The sequence below is a fragment of the Castor canadensis genome, chromosome 6, assembly GCF_047511655.1.
Source record: "Castor canadensis chromosome 6, mCasCan1.hap1v2, whole genome shotgun sequence".
Lineage (NCBI taxonomy): Eukaryota > Metazoa > Chordata > Mammalia > Rodentia > Castoridae > Castor > Castor canadensis.
Window position 1 is genome coordinate 131,387,635 of NC_133391.1, and position 16,295 is coordinate 131,403,929.

A 16,295-nucleotide genomic window follows, 5' to 3' on the forward strand; every position below is an offset into this window, starting at 1 on the left:
AAAAAATTCTCAATTGTGTAAAATACAAAAAGAGCTTCATGTTTTTACAGTGACAGGTATATATATGTACATATTTTGCCTATGAGCAATGACATATTAATTCAGTGTAGAGATTTTATAAACCGTAACTTCCTGGAATGGTGAGAACTGACTGTAAATGCCACCAACTGTGATAAAACCATATAAATTTCTAGAGATATGCATATATAATGCATACATATTTATTTCAAGGAAGCAATCTTTATGTTAGATTGATAGAACCCATGAAAATTTGACTTCAGCCAATTTTAGCACAAAGTATATTTTTAATCTTACAAGTACCTTAAATATCAAAGCTAGATGATTGGAGTGTTTTTCTGCATTCCAAGGTGGTTTTGCACAAGCCATTTCTATAATAGCGCAGCCAACACTCCATACATCACAGCTCCTACCATACTGCTGACCTCTTAGTACCTAAAATAAAGCAGAGTTAATTTGAAAATAAGACTTTTAAAAAATAAAAAAGCCATTTTGTAGTCCTCATTTTTTACTTCACTAAAACAATGGTTCAAACAGCAATTATTTGGTCTGCCTGTTATCTCATTCACAAGTTTACTCTCTCGTGCAGCACAAAATACCACAAAACTCCACAGCAGCCTCCTTTTTCTCAGTAAGCTATGAGATAAGAGGACAACAGAACATGAAGAGCTAGGAACACAATAGGAGAGGCCAAGTTCAGAAAAGTAATGCTTCATTAAACTTTCACTCCTGACAAGGCCTGCTTCTGTGGGTTCACCTCCCTTCAGAAAAGAAAGATAATTTCTTAATATTCCTATTAGGTGCTCATTGGGTTTACTACAAGCAACTACTATAAACAACCCCACAATTCTTTGTTAGAAGTAGCCTTTAATCAAATCTATTCAAACACTTCTCATTTTGTCAAGATAACAGATGAAAAGGCTAGGAGTAAGAATCTGAAACATAGGATATTATTAAAACCTAATTTTTAGGGCTACAGAATTCTGATTGGTATACCAGAGTGAAATAATTGGTTTAATGTTATCAACACAGAACTCCCAAGTATTTTCTTTCATTAAAGCTACTTCTTACCTCAGGTGCCATAAATGCAATTGTCCCCAGTAACTGTCCCTGAAACTCTCCTGCACCAGTTCCTTTTGATGCCAACCTGGCTGCAGCTCCAAAATCTGCAATCCTCAACCTCTGACCTGTGCTGTCAATTAGCAAATTGGCACCTGTCAACAGAAACATCAAATGACCCTTGTATGTTTGTATGTTAAAAACAAAGATAAATTAAAAACCCAGTAAAATTCCACTAATGAAATGGGACAATGACGAAAGATGGCTGGTGGAGCAGCTGAAGTGGTAGAGTGTCTGCCTAGCCAGTGTGAGGCCCTGAGTTCAAACCCCGGTACCAACGAGAGAGAGGAGGAGAGACAGAGACAGAGACGAGAAAAAGAGGAGCGAGAGAGAGAAGAAAGAAGGGGGCTACATGTCAAGAGGTTGAGGAAAGTTTCTCTTCTCTTTCACTTCATTACTGGTAAAGGCACACAGGTCTCTCTAGTGTAGATAAAACCTTTGCTTTTGCCTCAAAGGCAAAGTCTGAAAGGCAAACTTTTAAGGCATAAGGGATAAGGGCAGAGAGCATTTAAAGAGTAACTACTGAAAATCTTCAATACGATGATTTCCCACAAAATCTTTCTCCAAAATTCCAAATTTTGGTATAATTTACATTTTAAGCCAAAGTTTTGTTGAAACATACTGATCTAGGGCAATTCAAATTAAATGCTCATTTCATAACTATAGCTTAATAAGAAACCAGTCTTGTAACACTACTTCAATACACTATGTCAAATACTAGCTAGAGATTTGTGATAGAAAATCAAAATAAAATAGACTGCAAAAGATTTGAAAGAATTTTTCTTAACTGAAGTTTATGATATATGAATTATTCTAAATAAAACTAAGAACAGGAGCTGTCTAGGAGTTAGTACATCATGAAGCCAAGACAGGGAATCAGAACAGACCTGGATTCTATAATTTCTGCCATCAACTAGCAGTGAAACTGTGAAAAAGTCATAGCCTTTCTTATATTGAATATACTGTTCTATAAAATGAGAAAGGCAAATTAAATAACTCCTACGGGCTTTCGGTTCTAATATTCTAGTAGTTTGAGTTGTTCGAGAAACAATTTCCTAGTTAAAAACTTTTGTTAGAAGCTACTAACAAAAGTCCAAGTTTAAAAATTATAGTTATTTTCTTATTATCACTAGAAAATAATTAGAAGAATTCTCACCTTTGACATCTCTGTGAATGATCTGGTTTTCATGGAGATATGAAAGGCCACGAAGTAACTGTTCAGTATAGTTAATAACTACTGATTCCTTAAAGGCTCCATATTTACTCAGGAGATGAGCCACAGATCCTCCTAAAAAATAAACACAAAATAGTAATTATCAACTGAGGCCAGAATTTAATTATTATATTTTGGTTTCTTAAGCTTGCACTGCCTGAGTTCACACAATTTCTTTTTGATAGCACTGGGGTTTGAATTCAGGGCCTCATACTTGCTAGGCAGGCACTCGACCACTTGAGCCACTCCACTGGCCCCTCACATTTACATTTGAAACGTTTGTTTTTATGGTGCTGGGGATTAAATTCAGGACCTCATGCAAGCTAGGCAAGCACTGTACCACTGAGCTATATCCCTAATCCATCATGTTTCTGAGTGATTGTGTAACATTGGTTTATAAAGTAAGAATAATTTGTAAAAGAATAATTTTTTGAGCTGATCCATATTTTTCTGAGTAGTCATCATTAATTGGACAGACTTAAGAAGTGTTTTCACATAATACAAAAATAAAGTTAACCATCTGGATGTGGTGGTGAATGCCTGTAATCCCAGCACTTGGAGGCATGTTCAAGGCCATGAGCTACACAGTGAGACCATCTCAAAAAACTAAAAAGGGAGAAAGGGAGGGATATAATTTGAAAACTTACTACAGATAAACTAGCACTGTAGCATAAAGTGAAACTGTCATCTTAAATAAAGACTGAGTTTAATTTTCTTTTCTACAATATATACCGTAATATGTGATTCAACATGTGACGAAAAAAGATTTGTTTCATTAACTTTTTAGATTCATAGGTGACTTAAGAGTGCCTTATTTTTTTGGCACTACTGGGGCTTAGACTCAGGACCTACACCTTAAGCCACTCTATCAGCCCTTTTCTGTGATGGGTTTTTTTCAAGATAGGTCTCATGAACTATTTGCAGGGGCTGGCTTCAAACCACAATCCTCCTGATCTCTGCCTCCTGAGTAGCTAGGATTACAGGTGTGAGCCACTGGCCTAAAAGTGCATTTCTATTTACCCATTAATTTTCTGTTAGTCTTTATAAGGATGTGCAGAGTAGTTAAATTGATTATTACAAACACTTTCTGTTTGCTTTTTGGCCATTCTGGGGTTTGAACTCAGGGTCTTGCTCTGGCTAGGCAGGCACTCTACACTTGAGCCCTGGCCCCTACCCCTTTTTCTTTAGTTGGTTTTCAGGCAGGGTCTCAAATTTTTGCTTCAGGCAACCTCAGATCATAATCCTCCTACCTACCTCGTAGCTGGGACCACAGCAAAGCTTATTGATTGAGACAAGGTCTTGCTACCTTTTTGTCCAGGCTGGCCTCAAACCTTGGTCCTTCCAATCTGCCTCCTGTGTAGCTGGGATCACAGGCATGTGTCACCAAGACTTGCTTATAAACACTTAAATGGAGCTCATTAAGGTTGACTTGTCCCAGCTCAGAGCTAGTACTTGGTAGGATATGAAGCCTAACTGTAAGCCTCTGGCTTCTCCCCCTGGTCTCTTTACCTTCTGCTAAATAACATGTTGGCACTATTTACTTAAGTCAGCAAAAATAGCATTTTGTATATTTTTATGAGAAAACAGAGGAATGAAATGTACATTTCAGCAATAGTTCCATCTAAAAATTTTTTTTTTTTGGTGGGACTGGGTTTGAACTCAGGGCTTTGCACTTGCAAAGCAGGTGCTGTACCATATGAGCTACACCTCCTCCAGTCCTCCATCTAAAATTGTTATATTTTAAAGCTTTCTGAAATCTTGGCCACCTGGTAAGATAGTTTCATGAGGGTTCTGCAAAACTGTCCCAATTGATAGATTTTTTTTTTTTCCTTTTTGTGTACTGGAGATTGAACTCAGGGCCTCACACTTAGCTCCCCAGTCCTTTTGTTTTTAGCTTGTTGTTCAGATATGGTCTTGCACTTTTGCCAAGACTGGCCTCGACCTCCACTTCCTGAGTAGATGGAATTATAGGCATATACCACCATGCCCAATTTGTTTTTTGAGATCAAGTCTTACTACCTTTTTTGAGACAGGGTCTTGCTATGCAGCCCAAGCTGGCCTCAAACTCTTGATCCTTCTGCCTCAGCCTTCCAACTGCTGGGATTATAGGCATCCACCACCATCCAGATGGTTAATTTTACTTTTGTATTTGTGAAAACAATTCTTAAATTTGTTCAATTAATGATGGCAACTACAAAAATACGTATCTTATTATACATGTCATATTAAAAGTTATTCTTACATAAATTATTCTTAGAAACCAATGCTACAAAGTCACACAGAAACACAAGGGATTGGTTGGGGATATAGCTCAGTGGTACAGTGCTTGCCTAGCTTGCATGAGGTCCTGAATTTGACCCCAGCACCATAAAACAAAAGAAGCACCCCTGAGCCCCAAAAAACATGATTGAAAAATTCAAAAAAGGTAGTGAATATTTTATTGCATTTAAAATAAAGACAAAATTTTTTAGTTTATTCTGGTATGTTAGGGGTAATTTGCTTTTAGAAATCTGAACTATTTTAAAAAACAAAATGTTCACTAAACTGTTTTCCTAAGTGTAGCAATAGAAAGCTAAATCTATGTACTATTATTTGTGATTTAAAACGTGCATACCTGCCATCCATTCAATGAAGAGATTATAATTGCTCTTCTCACATGTGGCTCCCAACATCCTAATGATGTTTGGATGATTCAGATGGCTCATCATTCTTATCTCTTCTCTTAGTGCTTCCACCACTTCTTCCTGCTCAGAAGATGTGTTTCTGACGTATGTCACCTGTTCAATAAACATGTTCGCCAAGTTTTAAATTCTGAGGTTTCTATTTGGTATTCATGAATACTCTGATCTAAATGAACAAATCCAAATTAGCTTATGCATTAGTAGCAGATGGCATTTATGCTCATGGATGCATAATGTTTTTTTTAATTAAAAAAACCAAGTCAGCTTCTTTCAGATAATAAGAATCTGGTTTAATCAATAGTGAAATATCAGAAAAATGACACACATGCAAAAAGGGATACAGCAGGATAGAGTAAAACTGAGAAATGCCCAATCATGGAAGAATAATTGATATGATTTAAAAATGAAAGCCTTAGGCTGGGAATATGGGGCTCAAGTAGCAAAGTGCTGGCTTGGCAAGTGCAAGACTCCAAGTTCAAACCCCAGTACTGCCAAAACAACAAAAAAAAATGAAAGCCTTATTATCCTGATAAGCATGCTCATTATGAAAGTAAACTACAGAAAGCAAGATGGCATTGCACCAGAATACTGCTGAAAGGAGCAAGTAGTGATACCTCTAACTCTAAAAGGCAAAACCAAAAAATTTTAATAATAGAATTCATGATGTTTGTGGTGCTTTGGCAACACCTACCCCAAAATTTAAGTTTCTTAAAACTTAAAGAACTGAAACACATTAATGTATCCTTATCCTTTTAATTGCATGTTTCATTTTATGTTTTGAATAATTAACTTTACTTATCTGCTCACTAAATATTTACCTGTTTAACAGCCATTAAAGTTCCAGTTCCCACATCTTGTGCCTGATAACAAGAAGAAAACGCTCCAAGGCCTATCTGCTGACCTTTTAGCCATTCAGTGTCTTCTCTATAGGGTTGTTTTGCTTTGGTATGTCCTGGGAGAGTCTCTGGTGTCTACATATTAAATGAAAGCAGTCTTTTTACTATTAAATTAAAAGAGCAAGATTTTATGAAATTAGCCTGGCAAAATTATTACTCGTTTAATCTTGTTTACTCTTGATTTAATTTCCCAAATCACCTATAAACTCAACTTCTGAATGGGCACTGTTGGCAACCAATGTCAAATATAGAAGTGACCACCATTAAAAAATCAACCAGAACTGTCTTTGAAACAGGTCAGGAGTATTGCTACTTTAAATGATTCAAAATTATTGTTGTAATTAATACATATATATGAAAACCTTTTCAATGATTAACTCATCTTAAAAGCAGCAGTTATAAATTAGACTTATTTTAGCATGGTCTAAAAACACACTCTAATCTCTAAAGACTATACTTACATCTTGTTGAATAATGATGATATCTTCTCCATTTTCAACCTGTAGTTGAGGAACTATGGGGAGGGCATCCTGAGATGCTGACATTGCCATGGCAATTGCTAAAGCTTCTTCTTCTTCTGCTTCCATCTTTTCTTTGCACTTCTGATTATGATTCACATCGTCTTTGTAGGTATCATCATTTTCAGCCTTTTCAGGAGAGAGGACAGCAACTTCTGACTTGAAAGTAACTGTTGTGTCACTTGAAGGCATAGATGCTTCGAGAAGGTCCTCAATACTGGAGTTCAGCTCTGTATTGGCATCCAACCTGCATTTTTCCTCTACTGGGGTGAACACTGTCTCATCACTTGGTATAACAGCATTACTACCATTGGTGCCACTGCCAAAGCTGTCATCACATTTGGAAGTGTTCAGATCAAGTGTCATATTGTTTTTGGAGGCATCTCCCTGTGTACTTGTGTTACCTGGGGTAGGTCGAGATGGCTTTGGCCTATGTATGGTACTGGAGGGTAAGGGTCTTGACTGAGTAAAGATTGGAGAAAGCTTATCTGAGTCTTTGTTTTCAGAATAGTTCCTCTGTAATTGTAGAGAAAACTTGCGCTGTGTTTGAGGAGATGCTGAAGGTATTTTGCAGGGAACAAATCCCTGAGGTCTATGCTTAGAGACATCTGTTACAGAGCCAGCTGGTACAGATGGGACAGATGAAGAGGGGGTTGACAAGGCTGGGCACATTAACTGGGAATGATGAGATAAAGGAGAGGAGTTCAAACACTGACTGTGGGGTCTGCCTTTTGTTTGAAGCATCGGCTTTGGTTGTTCTGTTGTTGTAGAACTAGGAAGTCCTACTGAAACGTTGGCCAGTCTGTCAGAAATATCCTCTGAACTGGCACTCAACTTTGTAGAACGTAATCCTTTTCCAGTTTTCTCTAAATGGCCCATGTGCTCAAGGGAACTGTTCTCTGGATAGCTGTTAGGGGCAGATGCCTGCAAATAGCTGTCCTGTTGACCATCCAAAGTATCCTCTATGCCCAGCTGGATGGCCTCAGCAATTTCCACCTCATCTGCGATAGCCATCAGACGACGGCGCATCCTGGTGAAGTGAGTGGAGCTGGAGACACTCAGCATTTCTAATAGTTTTGAAAACACATTAGGTACTGCAGTAACCATTCTTGCAGAACTCAAATATATCCTTCGAGAGAGTTTACCAACCATTGAGTGGGAATTATCAATGGACTGCAAAGCAAAAGTTAAGAGGGACAGCAGCTTCTTATACCTGAAAGAAAAGAATTCCACACAATTATTAGACAAGTTCAAATTACTGAAAAATGTATGCAAATTTAAAAAAGGTAATTGACAGTTTTTACACTTCAAAAAGCATTTCACTATAAAGGATCTATAAATTTCCAATTAAATAGCCTAGACTTCAGGTTTCTGACAACCAAATACTAAGGTATACCCATCTATGTTCTTTAATCTCCAAGTTTTTCATAAATCTAAAACATATCATCTTTGGGGAGTTTGTGGGGTGGGAAAGAAGAGGGAAGTAATATATTTCCAAAAGATAAATCACCTGACTTCAACAGGCTCAGCTTGTGAAACATCAGTACTGACAATGTGAGGATAAAATTCAGCAGGAAATTCCAACAACAGTCTATCAATAAGACAAAGGCGGCCCAGGAGTTCTTGCCAGTTGTTTGATTCAGTTCGGTTTCCAAGAATACAATTTAAGACATAATCAACACCACCAATACCAATGGATCCTACAAGAGTAAAAACAAATGATGAAAACACTGTGATATAAAAATCTAAAACAAAACATGGTTAATGGTAAGGCCAACTGGGTTATATTAGTTTTAAGAATTTCTCTTAGATTAATTCATACTCTAATCTTAGCTGAGTGAATCAATTTACAGAATTATTTCAAAATTCTGAACAGCTGAGTGAGAGATTATAAAGAAAAATCATAAAACATTCTACATTAATTTTAAGTGAAAAGTTATTACCAGCTTTAAGTATTTCTCTACCAACTGCCAACTCTCCTGCTTGGCCTTTGCACAGTTCCAACAGTGTGGATATGGACAGTTGACTCGTGCGGCTAAAAATAGAAAAAAAAAAAAAAGCAACATCAATTCTGGATCTTGGATAAGATATATATCAATGTCAGAGAAGTAATGCAACATCTTTTGAGAAAGTTGGAAAATAACGTTTTCAGGAATGCTTACTTTTCCACCACTAAAATCAAACCAATAATGTTACTGTAAGTATCATTTATTATGAGGACTAATTGCGTAAGTTTAACTTATCATCTGTGTCAAACACAGTATCTTTAGTATTGCCTCTTAGCCAGTAAAAAATGACTTAAATATTAAACCAGGTAAAGTTTATTTTCATTACTGTATCTGTTAAAATAAAAAAGAATGTAGGTGGGTATGATGTACAGGCCTGTAATCTGAACTACTTGGGAGGTGGAGGCAGAGGATCACAACTTCAAGGCCAGCCCAGGTAAAGTCAGATGTTGAGATCCTATCTCCACAACTATCTGTTTTTTTTAAGTAACAGTACTGGGTTTGAACACAAGCCTTCTTACTTGCTAGGCAAGTGCTCTACCATTTGAGCCATCCCTGCCCACAGACTCTGTCTCAAAAAATACAAACAAAAGGATTGGGAGCACTGCTCAAGCATGATGCCCTGAATTCAAGCCGCAATATCACCAAAGGGGGGAAAAAACAAAACAAAACAAAAAACCCCTCTTGAATTAAAAAGAAAAACTTGGGGCTGGTGCATAGCTTCAGGTGTAAAGCCCTGGATTTCATCTCCAGCACCACAAAAATAAAACAAAACCCTTGATACCCAAAATCCTTGCACTCTCCAAATGAACTGTAAATATCATAAAATCTCTATAACTTTTCTTATGTTTTCAATCATTCAAGCAAAGTTCTCAGGTAAAGAACCCAACTTCAGAATTTCAGAAAGTAGGCAACACAACACATGCCAGGTCAACAGTGAAATTCTCAGAAAATTACCTATTCTGACATTGGAAAACAAGATTTTCCCTATGCATTTTGCAAATTATCTGTTAATTTCCCAACATTTTCCAGAGTATTTTCTCTAAGCAACAAGAAAATCTTTAATACTTTAATCCATATGTTTATGTAGAGAAAACAATGTCCATAAAGATAGACTTTATGAGGTGAGAAATTAGTCAAAGCTAGGCACCTAATTTTTGAGACTCTGCAAACTAATTCATGTGACTTAGGGAGAAAGAGAACTATTGAATTGAGAGGGTTCTGAATGGGCACAACAGCAGAAGCAAAACAGGGAAGACAAAACCCTTCTTGCCAATCAAGATCTGCTGGGATGAAAAGAGGTAGCAATTGCCAATCAAGTATTTATTATAGCTTTGTTTATTAAATAAAAGTGATCTTTCTGGAAGGGGAAAATGAACCATTAGTCTAAAAAAAAAAAAAGCATGGTTTGTGCTCATTTTTATTGTTACCACACTTCTCTACTTCATATTTTTCTCTCCAGTTAGGATTATTTTTGAGGCATTGGAGAAATATGTGAAACTTAAAAAAATTTAACAAAACCTGTCATAATTACAATAAAATTCCATTGTATTGAAAATAACGGACTGGGGTTCTTTTCTGATCCAGAAAAATGGGGCATAGTAAGACAAAATGACTGTTGTCTAAAATAACATTACAGTCTTCTTAGCAATTGGACTTCAGATTAAGAACATGATTTAACAAGAGTCAATAACAATACAGTTATGTGCGGGTCCATGCAGTCTGCTGGTTTGGGATTTACCTGCCATTAGTTCCTTTCCCTAGAGAGCTTCTTTTTGCAGTACTGGGGTTTGACCCTGAGGCCTCATGCTTGCTAGGCAGGCACTTTACTACTTGAGCCACACATCTAGCCTGCTTAAGTGATTTAAGTGTTATGTTTTAATTTCAAATCTCACACTAGAAAACAATATTCAAAGATTTATTTAATAACTATGTATAAAATACTCACTGGGTGAGGCTTGGTGCTAGGTACTTTGAATACCAGATAGTTTTGAGGCTCATCAAGGAGACCTTACCTGTTGGCATCTGCACACTTGACTAGGATGGTGTCTACAACTGGTCGGAGAAGTCTCTGAAGCTTGATTCTTTCTGCTAAACTGTGGCAAGGAGTATATACCAGCATGGCTCTCAATGTTTTCTGGGGAGAAAAAAATGAAGGTCAGTTTAACTACATTTAGAATGCATCAGAGACAATGGTCTAATCTGAGACAATCTGAGCAACCAAGTAAGTAACAATAGAAATGGATAATAACCAAAAATAGTGGCAATCACAGTGACATTTAAGAAACAGTAACAGGTGCTATATCATCCAATGTTCTTACAATGTACTGAGCATCATGGCTTCTACATACCATCATCTTAAGTCTAACAGGCAAATTAAGCATTTTCTTTATTTTAAAGGTGAGCAAACTAAAGTTTAAGAGAGGTTAAATAACTTTTCTAAAGTCATACCGCCAGGTAATCAGAAAAACAGTATTTAAATAAAAGATGCCTAGGCTGGCCTCAGTTTGGCTAATACATTATTCACACACACCAGATGGGATGATGATTGGTGAGGTCACTCAATTCTTAGCCCACACCTATATTCATAACTGCACTGCTATATTGCTTCTCAAGAAGATCCATTAAGTAAACTTGTTAGGGCACGAATCAGAGAAAAGATTAAGAGGTAGTTTAGCTTAGAGACTCAGAATTATTCTAAAGTTATGATTATGAATGGCAGCAATTTTGAGTCCCCAGGAAAAGATGGGGGTGCAATGCGGGGGGAATGGGTCTGCTACTGGTATCTAATAGATAGAAGCCAAGGATATTTATAAACATCCTACAATGCGGAAGATATCACCCCTACTGTCCCTCATCCTCCACAAATTATCTGGCCAAGGGCAATAGTGATGAGGTTGAGAAACAATGGTCCAAAGAGATACACAAAACTCAGGTGAAATTAGATTCCAAAATTACCTCTTCATCACTCTATCCCACTCATGAAGGACTAATTCTAACAGTTAAAGCAGAAAACAACTCAGAGTCTGTCAGGGAATGCTCTTCTGTGAAAGGTTTCTGAATTTTCTACAATGTTTATGTAGAGTCAAGCAAAATTTTTATTAAAAATACATTCTCCTTAATGACTATGAACATCAAATTTAAAAAAGTATACTGACCACTTTTCTGTATTTTTAATTTGGTCATGTGTGAAGTACCTGCTCAAGAAAACACAGGACTAGCAAGCCATTGCTACTTGGTGGGAGAACGCAGAGCATAAGAAAATTTGAGCAGACTAAAATCAGCAAACTGCAAATGAACAGAGTAAATGGAAAACTGCAATTTCTTGGGATTAAGGAATCAAAATAAAATTTGGATTTTCCAAAATTACCTTAGGTAAAGTAGCTGTATTATACCTTGTTTGTTTATGTTTTTTGAAATAGGGTCTCACTATGTATCTCAGGCTGACCTTAAATTCAATGATCCTCTCGCCTCTGTTCCGAGTGCTAGGATGACGGTGTGTGCCACCATGCGTGGCTGCTCTACTGTAGCTTAAAAACAATCATCTGCAAACCATCCAACAATGATATGCTTATGGAATAAAGCTACTTACTAAAGCAGCAACGTACACTTTGTAGACAGGGTCAGCGCAGACAATGGACAAGATGCTGCAGCACGCCTCCACCACGTCTCCTGAGATGCTGGGCAGGGCAGAGCCGATGATGGCTCCAGCACTCGTGCTGCCTCCACCACTGCCCCCAGAACTTCCAGTGCTTTCCCCATTCGCCAACAGCAGGGCCCCACTCACATCATGCGAGAGACGCCTGAGGGCCATTTCTCTTACATTCCAGTTTCTAGAAAATAAGCAGCCAACGAGTTCCATTCCAAACACCTGCATTAAACAAGCACAATGGGAATAAAAATTAATGAAACCATAGTAGACAGACTCAAGCACAATTTTAATTATTAAAGAAAAACTAGGCCAAGTATGCTGGCTGTAATCCTAGCTACTCCAAAGTCAGATATTGGAAGAGCTGCAGTTCAAGCCTAGCCCGAGCAAAAATTGAGACCCCCAGCTCAACAAGCTGGGTGTGGTGACACAAGTCTGTGGTCCCAGTTATTGGGAGGCACAGGTGAGTAGAATGCAGTGCGAGGCTTACCCGACACAAAAACACAAGACCTTGTCTGAAAAATTACTAAATCAAAAAGGGCTGGAGGTGTGCCCTGAGTGGTAGAGCACCTGCCTAGCAAGTGTGAGGTCCTGAGTTCAAACCCCAGCACTGCCAAAAAGAAAAAAGAAAAATTGGTCATTTCTTAATTCACTATACTACTCAATTTTAAATACAGTCACTTAGAACTCATAGGGAGGAATTTTATACTCAAGTTTAAAAAGTAGCATTTATTAGTGCAAGTAAAATTAAAAGTACACTCCAATAATTAGATAGATCTACCACCTATATTTTTATGCTTCTATCTCCCCCTCCAAAAAACTCCGAAAACAAAAATCTGTAAAGAACTTCAAATTTAAACCAACATGATGGCTAGTGACTATAATTCCACCTGCTTGGAAGGCACGGATCAAGAGGATTGCAATTTGAGGCCACCCTGGGCAAAACACCCCATTCTCAACAAATAAGCTGGGCATGGTGGTACATGCCTGTGATCCCAGCTGCATGGGAGGTATAGATAGGAGGAGCATAATCTGAGGCCAGCCCGGGCACAGAACAAGAGACCCTACCTGAAAATAGATAATGCAAAAAGAGACAGGGATGTGGCTCATGTGGTAGAGCACCAGCCTAATATAGCAAGGCCTTGAGTTCAAACCCCAGTTCCCTTTCACTCCCCCCAAAAAGAATTCCAACTTTATATTCATATTAAGGTAGTTAATAGAGAAAAACTAGACCACAGTTTTTTAAAAATAATCAAATTGAGAATGGTACTGAGGTTTCAAAATATAGAATACATCTTTTAGAAATGACAACAGCAATTAAAAATAATTGATTTTCATCTTATTCAAAAAGGTTAAAAAACAGTGAAGGAGGGAATAATGAATGGAGGGGATGGAGGGAAATAACGAATGGCGGGAAAACCAAACTCTAAAGAAAAACTGGTTATGTTAAAGTCAGAAAGGATGAAGATAACGTGCACACTGGTACAGGCCTCACCGCCACACCCCGGAGCCCGGGTCTCTGAATGAGGGGAAAGGCAAATGGCAATAACATTATGGGCCCTAGCTAAACATAAGCTTAACATCTAAGACAATTTATCATGTGGAAAATTTTCAATTATCACAGATGCACGAACACAATTTGGAGAAAAACAAATAATGACAAATTTACATATGTTCTATTATAGAGTGTGAAGGAAAGTAAAACAAGAATGCAGTGAACTTCTGGCACTGTTAAGTAGGATATCACGACCTAAGGGTTGTTTTTTTTTTGGTAGTACTGGAGATTCAACTCAGGACCCACTTGAGCCACGCCAATGGTGACTAAGTTTTATAAACAACTGAGGGAAGGGGGCAAACTCATTAAGCAATGTACATATATCCATGAGAAGTGAAGAGTGAGGAGCTACTTACCTGAATCCAAGGCTCAGCTAAATCTTTATAAGCAGGAGGGATCTGCTGAGTTCCATAGTGAGTGAGGTTAAAGTTGCTCTCTTGACTCCTTCTTTGTGACCCAGCCAAAGGCTGCTGCTGCGTGGTTTGCTGCTGTGCAGCTCGCAAGGAAGAAGGGGAATCCACAGGGCTTGACAACTCATGGCTAAAATGAAAAATAACAAATTTGCTAAAAATATTAACAGATTTAAATCATACTTTGCCTTTTTTTTTTTTTTTTTGAGACAAGAATTTGCTTTGTAGCCCAGGCTGGCCTCGAACTAACAATCCTCCAGCCTCCACATGCTGGGATCACAGCTGTGCATTACCATGCCTGGGTAGAGATTATTTTAAGTTTTCATTAAACACATATATATCATTAATTCAAAATTACTACCTGTAGAAATCATGGGATCTCCATTTAGACCTACAAAGGGGACATATTAAAGGTTCTCTATTTCTTCTACATTCTTCTGCCCCTGAAAAAAATTAAAGAAAACAATCTTACAAAAATACAAATGCTTTTTTACATTAATACTTTATACGTTAGATATGTGTATTTTGTAATTGTTCATAATGGTTTTGTAGGATTTCTGATACAATGCTAATCAGAGAGGAAACACAGTAGGCTAATTATTCTGCTGCTGTTCCCTTTTATAAATGCTACTTTACTAGTTCTGGCACCATCAACTTTGCTTGTCCCACCTGACAAGGCTAGGCCATTCCCAGCCTGCTTGGATGATGCTCCCCTCTGTCAAGTCTGCCCGGGTCTTCTACCTCCTTCCCTCTTCATGTACGCCTTGCAGGCTGGAACCCTTTTTTAACTCTTGTACTCTATCCAATTCTAAATGTACCACACTACGCTGCATTTCTTTGCTCACACAGAGACCTTCTGACAGACTCTAAACTCCAACTTGTTGAAACCTTTACCTAAAGCTTAGATAGACCTTCTCTGCTCTCAACAACCTCCCCACAAGCCATGCTAAATCATAAATAAAACAATCAGAGAGCAACTTTGCTGAGCAAGCCTGGGGAGAAAAGGAGCCACATACAGATTGACATGCAGTGGTGGTGCAGCTTGTTTCTGCAGCCATCTTCACACACAGTAAGGCTTTCCTCATCCAGCATGCCCAGCAAGCAGATCGGACACATCTGTTCCTCTTCATCTTTTATGCTGTAAGGAAGGGGAAGCAAAAGTTCTAAGTACAAAAGCATGTTAGGAAGAATTATGCCATATGCAAATTAGAATTATTATTCTTCAGAATGTGAACACATTAATTACAAATTCTTGTTTAAGAGCATTTTCTATTAACTATTTGAGGGATTTTTCTACTCTACTAAAACATGTAATTTTAAATCAGATTCACACACTTGTGTATTTATAGATGTGAGTTTGCCTCCCCTTATTATGAATACACTCAACACATGAACTATAATATATAATCTAAGAGGATTTATATCCTAAATTTTAGCCTCAGCCTCCTGAATGCTGTGATTACAGATATGTGCTACCACATTCAGCTATTTCACTTTTTAAAAATACACTCATCCCCTGATGGATACTTGGGTTGCTTCTGCCACATACATAATTCTTAAATGGTGTCAAATTTTCCACCTATTGGATAGATTCTAACTGTATAAGTATACACTTACTGACATTTGAGCTGTTTCCTTATTTTTACATTTTAAGAAGTCATTATAAATACCTTTGTGCCCACCCTTTTGATATTTCAGATTATTTTCATTTTGGCAGCTTTTGTCAGAAGTAGATTTACACAAGAACAAAGCAGTGCGTAACAAACTGCAAGGTGAACAAATCAACCTGTGGCCTCCTTTTGTAAATGTTTTATGGCGATATGGCCGTGACCTTCCATTTATGTATTATCGATGGCTATTTTCACGCTATAAGAGCAGAACTGAGTAGTTGCAACAGAGACCCATTGGCTCACAGAGTATTTAAAGTAAAAAAAAAAAAAAAAAAAAAAGCCAATTATAATAATACCTCCCACTAATACCCATTACATTTTTTACTCCGGCTTTTATGCACCTAGATTTTTTATAGACAAAAATCAGGTACATGCACCATACAGTATTACAACCTGAATGTAGTTTCACTTAATGTTTTTCCATGGCATTCAACAATTCTTCAAAAGCAGAATTTTTTCTTTGCTAAATAAGAATTAAGCCTAATTTTAATGGCTCCACGATACATTCATATCATGGGCATACTTTAACCATTTGCTCTTGGGTTTTAAATTGCTCCCAA

The 16,295-nt window shown here is 37.5% G+C and overlaps 1 protein-coding gene across 5 annotated transcripts in view; it reads right to left on the reverse strand.

Moving 5' to 3' along the window:
* Map3k1 (mitogen-activated protein kinase kinase kinase 1) overlaps window positions 1-16,295 on the reverse strand; it is a 76,346-nt gene that overhangs the window by 4,716 nt on the left and 55,335 nt on the right. For 4 of the 5 annotated variants that reach the window (XM_074077482.1, XM_020178118.2, XM_074077481.1 and 1 more), the window contains exons 7-19: window positions 15,082-15,203; window positions 14,427-14,508; window positions 14,012-14,195; window positions 12,044-12,322; window positions 10,467-10,588; window positions 8,389-8,480; window positions 7,956-8,145; window positions 6,389-7,658; window positions 5,850-6,002; window positions 4,965-5,127; window positions 2,294-2,425; window positions 1,090-1,232; window positions 322-453 (exon numbers count right to left, since the gene is read on the reverse strand). In XM_074077482.1, the coding sequence (XP_073933583.1) occupies window positions 322-453; window positions 1,090-1,232; window positions 2,294-2,425; window positions 4,965-5,127; window positions 5,850-6,002; window positions 6,389-7,658; window positions 7,956-8,145; window positions 8,389-8,480; window positions 10,467-10,588; window positions 12,044-12,322; window positions 14,012-14,195; window positions 14,427-14,508; window positions 15,082-15,203 (3,064 nt within the window). The remainder of the gene's footprint in view (window positions 1-321; window positions 454-1,089; window positions 1,233-2,293; window positions 2,426-4,964; window positions 5,128-5,849; window positions 6,003-6,388; window positions 7,659-7,955; window positions 8,146-8,388; window positions 8,481-10,466; window positions 10,589-12,043; window positions 12,323-14,011; window positions 14,196-14,426; window positions 14,509-15,081; window positions 15,204-16,295) is intronic. The other variant, XR_012449167.1, reaches the window with a different exon arrangement.